Raw genomic sequence first — 10905 nt, forward strand, 5'->3', positions numbered from 1 at the left:
GGTTGGTGCTATTAGGTGGCAGTAACCTTGTGGATAGAAGTTTCTTGGGTTTTCATAGTACTGTTTGGAAGGGATTTATAAAAAGGGCCCAGAATGACTCTTGCCTAACTCATATTTGTATCTCATATCAGAAGGCAGATAAAACTGACCAAATTGAAACCCCTATGTACATTTATAAAGAAGCAAAAGGGGATGAGTGTTAGCAGCTCTAAGTGGTATTCACATCTCAGTCGTTCTTTGCTATAGGGTAGAAACATGCCAAGCACTCAATTATCTAAAGAGTCCCAGAAGACATAACTGGCCAAAAGTTTTCAGCCCTAAGGAAATCATGTGCACCATGCCTGGGAGAGCACACCAATCATTACTAAGGAAAAACTGCTTCTCAGATGATACCACAGTCAGTCTTTATTGCCCATTGTTTGCAGATAGCTAGCAGCTTTTCTTTCATGAGGAGTGAGTGGTGTGTGGCTTTCCAAGCTTTCCTAAGGAAAAGATTTTAGAATGAAAAGCTAAGTCATCTGCCTTTCTCTGGATGTATTTTGTAAGCAAGTCAAACTATATTCTTACAATTTTAAAAATATTTTTATTCATTTTTATGACTTTTGACTTATTTTTATAGTAAAAGAATAATGAATAACATATTACAATGTATATAGACTAAAGTCCTTCAACAAGCTAGTTTAACACATTTACTTTCTTGCATCATAACTGTCTCACAATGTTTGAAAATGGAAATTTCAGGGGTTATAGCTCATTAGAAAAAAATCAGAACCTCAGAAAAAACAAGTATGAGGATGTATTAAGACTCTTCTTCCAAGCTTTGAAATTCCTTACAAGTAAAGGAAGGAATGTAATCACTATTAATGCATAGAAATCAGTTTTAAAATAACTAACAAACTGTGTTGACTCAAAATGTCTTCTGATACAAGTCATCAGGCAGGCATGAGAGCTGGGGTATGCGTATAATCTTACTGTACCCATCTAGGAAGGAGAATGGAGTAGTTCTCTGATGGGAGTTGGGATTATGACAATCAGATGTGAAATTTCACCAGTACCCTCACATTTGCTGAAATGCTTCAGTCCCTGGACTAAGGAGAACTTTGCTTTTATCCCAGTGTTTTCTGACAGAGGATCTCACCACCTTTGGACTGCTTTCCCAAGGCCTGGGATGAAATGAAAGCAAAAGGGCTAATTGAAAGTTTGTCTTCTTGATCTCTTGTTTAAAAAACACTTTAAAAAGGGAAAACTCAATGACAATAGAGGCAGCCAGCTTGCAGGATCCAAAACTGGATCCAGTTGTGTCTTTCCGCAGATAAAAGAGGGCAGACTGAAAGGTGGAATGAGGATCACATGCTACAGGATGATGTAATGTGAGGGAAAGCACACGAGCGTTGATATAGGAACATTCACATTTAAGCACAGAAGCAGAAGGCTAGCACAGGAACTTGTAAAAAAAGATGAAATTAGTCCTCTGCTGTAAAATCTAAATAAACTGTCATTTACATAAACAACACTTAGGGAAAGAAGAAAAGCCTTAAAAGGTGAGAAAGGTGGGAGAAATTAGGAGTAGGTGGGAAGGACACACTGCCTTTGCCCAAAGAAGTAGCTGTGGGCTGCAATTAGCTAAATGGTACATGACTCCTGCTCTGTGATTATGATGCGGTTCTGAACCACTCATTGGTTTACTCCTGTTTCTAATGGCAGGAGTGCTGAATAATAAAAGCTGTACTCTGGACTGCTAGCAGGAATTTCCTTTAGTTTTTGGTGCTGAAGCTATATTTTAAACAAAAACCATTAGCTTTTATTTCTGGAATAACACTAGTAGATAACTATATCACAACCATGGATTTATAGCAATGCTTTATGCATGGGGATTGGTCTTTTAGGCAGGCTTTGCTCTCCTGACTGCAACCACTCCTTGCTCCCATAAACATCTTTGGCATAGGAAAGGTAAGCTGGGGGGAGGTATTTCTTATGCAATGAAGCTCATCAAGTTGAAAGCAATGATAAAAAATGCCACCTCCTCTTATAAATATTATGTAGCTACAACAAAGCTTGCTCCTTGCCTCCAAACAAAACAAAAGCCCTTCCTTAGTGCCAGGGCAGCAGGAAATCTTGGTGCCTTCCCTGAGCATTTAAGTGCTTATGAGTGCCTCACCACTCACCAGCACTCAGGCTGTTGGCGACCAGGAGACACAAATCAATAGGGTTAAGTGGATTCGCTCTGTGCTTGCCTGCATATACACATCCTAATCTCCCCCTGCCTCCCCACCTGCTCTGCTGTTATCTCTCTCAAGGGAACTACCATTTGCTGGCTTGTCCAGACAAGCTCCAGAGCTTAAAGCTGCCAAGGGGTGAAAAAAGAAAAGCCTTCCTGCTGGTGAAGGTGTGTTTGTGGGAGGTGAAGGGAGACTTGTCGTATGTTAAATACAAGGAAGAGGGAGCAAGTAATGCAATACCATCTTCTGCTATATGAGACAGGTCTGCTGGCACTGTCTGGTAACAGATAATAATGATTCTCTGTCATAGCAGCTGGCAGCAAACATGTCCTGTAGAGCAAATGACTCATCAAAGTATTATGGGCATCAGGACAGTGCAAGTGTCACACAGGAGTGTTCCATCGAAGGACAGGAAACACAGTGTCATTTGGAGCACTGCTTCTTTGGAATTGTGACCACAAAGGAATGAGGAATAGGATTAATTCATTTAGCTATCGATCTCAGACACACACATTTTCATTTAACATTATTAGAACAGAATGGCTCATAGCTGTAGGCAGCACAGCAGAGACAACATCTACATTTCCCTTTGCTCATGAGGTAAATCTTAGCAGCCAATTCCTTATAATGAACCCTTGAGGAAGGTCTTCTTATGGAAAAATAGCCTAATGATTGGACTGGTGACTCTGCTTCTGTTCTCTACAAATATACTCTCAGCAAATAATCAGTGGCCCAGATAACATGGTGATATAGCCAGGTAAATTCTATGTAGAAAACTCTCAGGGAGGGAAGGAAACAAACAGAACAGGCTTAATATAATTAGGTCTGGATATACATGCACACAGTATCTCAGCAGATCAGGGAAAAAGTTCAAATACAGCCTCCCTGTATCTCCATAAAGAGCTACAACAGTAGGAGAAGACAGATTATGGTACAGGGAGGCATTAAGACATTTTTCAGTAGTTTCATCACATGGAGCATGAGGTCTGTTCAGGGACCAGAATAACTTCTTTGCCAAATTAATCTGCAAAGGACTTTCTCACAACTAGCTCTTACAGAATCCCTCTGCCCGTGAGTAAGTGAATGTAAGGGCCAAAAATAAGTTTCAAAGGTGATGAAGACCATGCTGGGACTGGTGGAGTCACCAGGTGACACCATTAGAGATGCTGGCACCTTAGATGATCCCAAACTGGGCCAGCTCGTGCAGTTCCAGATGGCTGAAAGCTTCCCATGGGCAAATCACTGTGATATCTGCAAAAGAGAGAGAATGAGAAATGGGTTCTGGTCACTGCATTTCTTGGATTTCTTTTGCATTAAGGGAAAGGCTGACTTACTTGGGAAACATTAAGAAGAAGACAACTCCATTTGAAGCTTAAATTAGCAGATGAGCTCTCCAAATTTTGTACTACCTACTAGACTGTATCTACCTACAGGATACAGGACAACCGTATCTTCTCCTGAGTAAGTTTTCTCTGTGAGAAAAATCAAACCAGCATTTCCTATATTCTCTTTAGTGACTGTGTAGACTGGTATAAAAATTCATTCTGGTTATGTGGTTTCAACTGTTCTTATAGACTAAGTGTAGCAAAACTGTGATCTCCTTGAAGACACATGCAATCTTAAATCAGATGCTGAGAAATTGTTCTACAACATTCAGAATCTGCAGCTCTTTGATAGGTGCAGCTATTATCGATACCCAAGAAGTTCTGACTGGCTACATCTCATCCTGTGCATGTTTCTCAATCCCAGACAGGTGCATAAAAGTCTTAAAATTAGAATTCTGGTGATAACACAAACACTTAACCAGCTGGAATTTAGTTCCTGTGATTTTTGGTATTAATAGCTTAGTATTTGTCATTTCTTTGAGAACCTCATTCTGCTGCAATTCTTAGCCAGAGTATTAGCTGAAAACAAACAAGCACGTTTGCAGCCAAATAAAAGTATCCAGAAATTGAAGCATGCCTAAATAGCCTTTCTGTCTTGGAGTGTGTCTAAACTTAAGCATGACTGTGGCAGCTTGTGGTGGAAGTACCAGCCTTCTCTGGTGATCCTGAGAGCTGCAGAGAGCCCAGGGAGACAGAGAGGCCATCCCAGAGAGTCCTCTCCTGTGCTGAAGCATAACTGCACAGACGTTCAAGCAGGACATGACAACAACATCCCACAGGGCTCACCTGTGCCAAGTCCCTCCATGCCTGGGATGTCATCTCCAAACCTAGGGGAGAAAAGTGAAGGTGAAGAGTTGAGTTTGGGCCAGCAGCACCCAGGAAAGGACAGCAGCCTTGCACATGCAGCCAGGGAAGGAGAATTGTAGGTGGGCAGCAGATGAAGAGAAGCAGCTTCAGGCAGGAGAGCTGATGGCACCAGGGGCAGGGGGAAACCTCCTGGCTCCTTGCCCAAGGGAAGATGCTACCACAGAAGCCTTAGCAATGGGGAGCCACCTACTAGCATGGCTTCTTTTCTTTTGAAAATGCTCTTACCCTTTTACTCCTTTTTTAGGGGGCTTACTCTTGAATTGCCTTGTCTGTCTCTGCTTGAACTTGGGAGGCCCCTTGCGTGGTGTGGTGGGACCAGTTGGAGCATCTCCAGTGTTGAGGTTGGTGGTTGGGTTCTCACTCATTTCTGGGCTGCTGTGTGTGCCAGGCACGTGCCTCTCTCAGATTCCTCTGGCTGCAAGATAACAGCAAGGACTGATGCAACATTCTGCTTAGCATTTCTAGGTATCAGTAGTCAGGTCACAGAATTATGAAAAATATAATTGTGACAGGATTAAAGATAAAGATGTTAAACATAAAGAAATATTGTAATGCATTCAAAGTAAGTAGGATAGCACTGCCTTTCATCTGGCATGCTAGAATTGAGATGCTAAACAAAGGACACTTGAGCTAAGGAGAAAAAGACACTTTGCCCCATAGTGCAATAATTTGCAGAGTCATGGAGAGTCACACCTTCTTTTGTCTCATACATAGCTGGACTTTTGGAGACAGGTCGCTGCAGTAGCTTTCCCCACAGTTTGGGTGAAATAGGAAGGTTAATGACAATGCAGTTGGTTTTCTAATAAGTCTTGAAACAGCAGTGCTGATGTTTTTACTTATTGGTTAAGGACATGACTACTAGGAGCTACAAAGACACACTTACGGCTTAGAGAAATATCCTATACTTGGGAATCATCATGATATACTTCACTTATGCCTAAGCGCAAGTACCTTTTACACACTGAATGCTGAGTTAGATGGGCCCTTAGTCTGGGTGCAGCTTCAGTTAGGGTCTCATATTTGTCAAAACCAAACTTACAGGAAATAGCACAGGATCTTCGAAAGGTGGTAAAGAAGGCTAAGGTAAACTGTTGGAGATTGTCTTTTAGACAGAATGTAATTCCTCAGGATTTAGGAGAGTAAAGCCTGGAACCTTCCCCAGGGTATGTTAATTTTTGTATTTTTGAGCATTATATTACATGTGTTGACCTCTTCTGCACCACACTGCACATAAGCCAAGCTCCGCTTCGCAAGGGCTAAGTAGTTATCAGGGAGCAATTCTTGTGCAGGAGACATCTCTCCGGCTTCAGAGAGCAGAACTGCTGCATTCAGAACCCTTTGCTTCCTTCCCAGATTGCACAGCAATAACTCTCACCAGTGCCCAAGGGGGAGATTCCAGCCCTTCATCAGATTTTATGCTTATTAGTATGCTAGAATGGTCTGAGCAAGTGAATTTATGGACAAAAATAAATGTCTTTTTTTTTTCTCCTCTCCTTGAAGTCACATTCTTCTTCCCCATGACCATTACTTAACTCCTCTCTCCAGGTGTTTGTCACTGTGCAACCAGGCTGGTGGAATCACTGATGGAATTAACTTCAGGATTTGCTACTAAGGGCTAATCACATTATGTCACCATAGTGCTCTGGCCTAATCCCCAACATCACATGCAGTGACACTCCAGACTTTTAATCTCAGAACTATAAATGCCATCAAAGATGTTTTGGTTTGTGGCTAATTCTGGTTTTCTTCTTTCCTTAGTCTGAAGACAGTTTGTGTCTTTGAGTGCCCTGAAATATCCAAAGTGCCAGAAAGCAAAGCCTGAGATGAGAGGAGAAAGATGATCCAAGCAATCCTGTGTCACTTCCACATCAGTGCATGACAAAGAGAAGGGTTTCTGCGTCTGTGGCAGTCTGGGAATACTTCGCCCCTGACATCTTTCCATCTGTGCTGACAGTGGCATGGATCCTAACGAGAGCACCTAAAGGCATTTAGTTCTCCTGTCACTTGCGGTCAGGCTCCTTTCTCAGCTGTAATACCCCGAGCAGGAAACTGGATGTGTTCCAGCAGCCCCAAATGGAGCAGCAGATGGTTGTGTCTGCAGCTGAAGTATGCACAGATGCTATTCCCCCGCCTGTAACACAGTGCTTCCTAAGTGCATACTGTGCCCACAAACACAAGGATCAACTCAGACTGTAGAAGTTACTTATTTAACTGCCATCTCTGCAGCCCAGTATTTACAGCTGTATCCTCACAACACAGTGGCAGGACAGGCAAACACTGTCACCTTCATCTTTTACAGAGTGGGAATGAGGTGCAGTGATTGGCATGACCTGGACTGCACTGCTGGAAGGAGTGACAAAATCTTTTGACTCACAGATTTTAGGACCAAACTGAGAGGTGAAGGCAGTTTGGCTCCAAAACAAAGAGAGAATTTGGTGCCTCACTTTTACTTAGGACCAGTGAGGAATTCAGATGTTACTGCTCTACAACAAAATGCTGCTCCATGATGTGTCTGCTAATGCCCCAAAGTATAACATTATGCTTCTGCCTCAGGTGCAGTTCTCATCAACAGCGTGTTTTTCTCAGTGCTAGACACCCCTCCTGAACTATGAGAGACACACATCCACTTCTAAGCACCATGCTCATCTGACATTGCAAGATACATGGTACCCCTCTCAAGGACTACTTGTAAAAGTACAACAGAAGAAACAAACCAGCTAAGAGATTTCCAACCCTTTGGACTGGCATCCAAAGCATGTAAAATACATCTGAGTTCTGTCTCCATGTGAGTTCCTGCCCTGCTTCACCAACCCTTGCTGTTTGCCAGCATAGTACCTTAACTACAAAAGAGTCTTTCAGAATCAGCTCCTCTTAGTTCCTTGAGACCACGCTTTGTCTCTGGCCTTTATTGAATAGGGAAATAGCTAATAAAAAGACAGTCTTTGGAGTTTCCTCTTCCCCCAGTCTGAGGTAGCTGTATCCACCTACCAGCTACTCGATAACCCAGGATTTTGTAGGAAAAGGTAGGATTTGGTAGGAAAATCTGCCCAAATCACACTTCACCTTCTCTCTCACCTGTATGAGTTCAAGAAAGAGCACTCAATGAAACTAAAAGGGACAATTCTAACTTCTTCCTTAACAGCCTCCCTCTACCTATTCTCTCTACACATCACCAAAAGAAATGGCAGAGGATGGAAAGCAGCCTTAATGCCACATAACAGCCTCTATCTTGCAGCAGGAATCAAACTGCCCTCCCACCATTGATCTGGTTGGATTCATACACAAGCCATCACACACAGGTATGTCTCCACTGATGCTGGAGAGAGCCTTGTCCCACAGCACAAGACCTGTCCCAGTTCCCACACCTCAGGAACTAGCTGCCTCTGCACACAGCCAGACATGGGGGGGGCAGACACCCCAAGATCACAGATGTGGAAGAAACACCACAGCAGCTTCCCAGGGAAATTTCCCAGCCTTTCACCTCCCCATACCTGGGTATTTGGATAGTCCTTGGTACCACACCAAGCAGATGGCTTGACAAAGGTCTGACGAGACTGAGTCTCCTTCTCTAGATCTCTGCAAGTGCTATGCTGCCTTCTCCCAGTGCTTCCTGGGCTGCCAGAGCCCTTCTGTTGCTGCAGGCGCTGGGATGTAGCTCCCGGGTGAGAGCTGGTGGCTGTGAAATCAAAGGCTGTTGAGGAGCAAGACGTTCTTCCATGCACTTCCTCTGCCCCCTCCTCTGACAAGGTATTACCAAATTTCCTTTGACAGCATTTCTGCTCATTCCAGGGTTTAATCCTGTGGTTATAAGCTTTGCTTACGTTCAAATGCTAATTATACCTAATACATGGTAATGGGCTTATCTCAGTTGCGTCAGATATCCCACCTCTGGGTTGCTGGCCAGGTTAATCATCCTTCTTTTAGTTTTGTTTGAACTCAAAAGGGCTTGAATACTTACTGGCAAATGCTTACTCTTTAATCTGCCCTCTCCTTAATCTCTGATTCTCTGTGGAAAATTTCTGTGACAGATAATGTAGATGCCTCACTTGATCTTCTTCAGACAGATTCAGTGTTGGAACTCATCTTCCCCTGTCTGAAACCTTCAAAAATATAGACTCCTCCAAGTGTCTCCGTAGTGCCTCAGGGGTGTCCCACACAGAACTCCCATGGCCCTCCATGCAGAGATACACTGGGAGCAGACAGCAACCAGGAGGAAATACCCTTGTTTTCACATCCCTTTTGATGGGGTTCTTGCATTCTTAGCTTTTGACTTCATAAGAGCAACTAGCATCACCCTTGCAGCCAGGCTCTCATCATGGAGTATTGCATCTGGTGTAAAATGCCTGTGAGGAGTATCACAACTCCAGTCTCAGTTGCTTGAGCTGGGTAATCATAGCGATGCAAAAAGTCCACTGGTTCACCCCTCTCTGTTCCTGTATTTTACACAGGATCTCAGGCCCTTCATTCCAGCAGGCAGAGACCCATTTAAAGTAGAACTATATTCCCACAACTGTTTCCCAGACGGGGACCATTGGATAGACTATGGCAGTTTAAAGAATTCAGTAACTCTGGAAGTACAGCATCACACGGTATAAACTCCCCACCAATGAACCCTGCATGTACTGCTGGGCACTGAGACAGGAGACACCATCTGTCTGTCCTGACTGCTCCTCAGGAGCCCCACCAGCGCTGCTCACACACAGGCTCATCTAGCCAAGGGCACAAGCCAAGAGGGTGCCAGGGAACCCCAACTAAGGGATGCCCGACATGAGAAACTGAGCAGCCTCATGGAGGGCAGAGCTGCTCGCACAGCCAGGGAGCTTTGAGGCAAACCACTGCTGCAGCACTTGTCCTAATGTTAGAGGAAACAGAAAGCAAACACCCAACAACTACATCTCCTTCTCTTAGCTACTGGGTCTGTTCACACCCTCCAAGCACAAACAACCAAATTTCTCCCCCATGGGGTTTTATCAGGACTTTTCCCTCCTTTGGGTTTTGCAGTCAGTTCTTCCTCCGTCCCCCTGCCCCCCTCATTATTGCTTTGAGATCCTGGGAAACACTTACAGTGCCAAGGGCTCCTCTTGCAAATCATTCAACTCCAGTACTCCAGCCTGTGTAGAAAGTGTCTCAAGATGTCCTGTCTCCTCCAGATATACCCTGCCACCAGGTGACATCCGGGTGTCAATCATAGGCGGGTGCCCACATGGCCGGGGGCGGGGGGGACACATGTTGAGAGTACTCTGTGATCCCGGCACTCTGCAGGCACAGCTCCAAGGAGGTCTGGGGAAGCAGCAGAGCCTCAGCACCGTTCTGAGGGGCAAAGTGCTCCTTTCTGCACAAAGAGGTTGTGGCTTCCCTGGAGCTCCTGATGGGAGATGTCTGGGGAAGCAAAGAGGAATAAGGAAATCACCTGTCCTTTGAGAGATGCTTCTGTTTGTGAACACACACATGGCTGCACATGCAGGGAAGGAGGAGTTGGTCCTAATCACCTCAGATCTCTCCCCTGTGCCGGTGAATGCATGGAGAGGCTTCCAGCAAACTTCTCAGCAGTGTCGTGGGGGTCAAGATTCATCTTAAAGAGCGGTGCATGCAGTCAGCCTAGTGCATGAGGCCTGAGTCCGCTCAAGAGAGTCATAGGGAACACTGCTGAGATGCCGTGCAGGAACCTTGTGAATATTTAACTGCATCCAGTAGATGGGATGGCAGGGGAAGAAGTGGGAATGTCTGCTTTGCATGCGGATGGCCAGCCAGCAGTGTGGCCTGTCACCTCTGAGATCAGAGGGACTGGGTTTAGGGTAACAGATAGGTCACATCTGGGTGCTAGCAGCATTGCTACTGTGAGGCACTGCCTGAGAAAGGGTAGAGCTGGTACCTCAGCCTAAACTGCAACCCAACAAATCTCTGTGCATGGTAATGCACACTGCTTTACCAACTGTTTTGTAATTCCAATGCATTTTACAAGCCTGTTATGACAGCCCAGCCCAGGAGACTGTTGTCAGAGATGTGGAAAAAGTAGGCAGAATCTCAAGGCGAAAAAAAAAAGTCCAGGGCCCAGCTAGAAGGTGCTGGAAGGTCATCCTCAGCTGAGGCAGCACCTCAGTCATGGACTGTAGCTGTCTAGCTGGAGGAATAACCAGAGGGTTAACAATCCTCCGGGATCTGTTGGCTGTGGTGAAGCACCACTCACTTAACCTTCTTGAGCATCCGGCTCACAACATGAGATCAGGGATGGCAGGGCCAAACATGGACCCAGGAAACAGAACTGTGCTAGGAGCAGCAGAGCAGTGCAGGAGCAGAAGGAAACCAAGGTATGGGTTTGTGTAGTGATGGATGGGCTTTGTCTTTGGGTAATGATGGAGGAGGGGATATTGGAGCAGCCATGACAGCCAGGGGTGTGACTGCATGTGACCAAGAAGGTACAGCCTCTGACATGA

The 10905-nt window shown here is 44.9% G+C and overlaps 1 protein-coding gene across 1 annotated transcript; it reads right to left on the reverse strand.

Moving 5' to 3' along the window:
- Positions 1-2796: 2796 nt before the first annotated feature.
- Positions 2797-9571, reverse strand: PDE6H (phosphodiesterase 6H). The gene is made up of 4 exons (XM_065665098.1): positions 9536-9571; positions 4697-4886; positions 4391-4431; positions 2797-3470 (listed from the first exon to the last, which is right to left on the reverse strand). The coding sequence occupies exons 2-4, from the start codon at positions 4834-4836 to the stop codon at positions 3394-3396; spliced, it is 258 nt and encodes an 85-aa protein (XP_065521170.1). The 5' UTR covers positions 4837-4886; positions 9536-9571; the 3' UTR covers positions 2797-3393.
- Positions 9572-10905: the final 1334 nt, after the last annotated feature.

Source organism: Lathamus discolor, chromosome 1, assembly GCF_037157495.1.
Source record: "Lathamus discolor isolate bLatDis1 chromosome 1, bLatDis1.hap1, whole genome shotgun sequence".
In the NCBI taxonomy this organism is placed as follows: domain Eukaryota; kingdom Metazoa; phylum Chordata; class Aves; order Psittaciformes; family Psittacidae; genus Lathamus; species Lathamus discolor.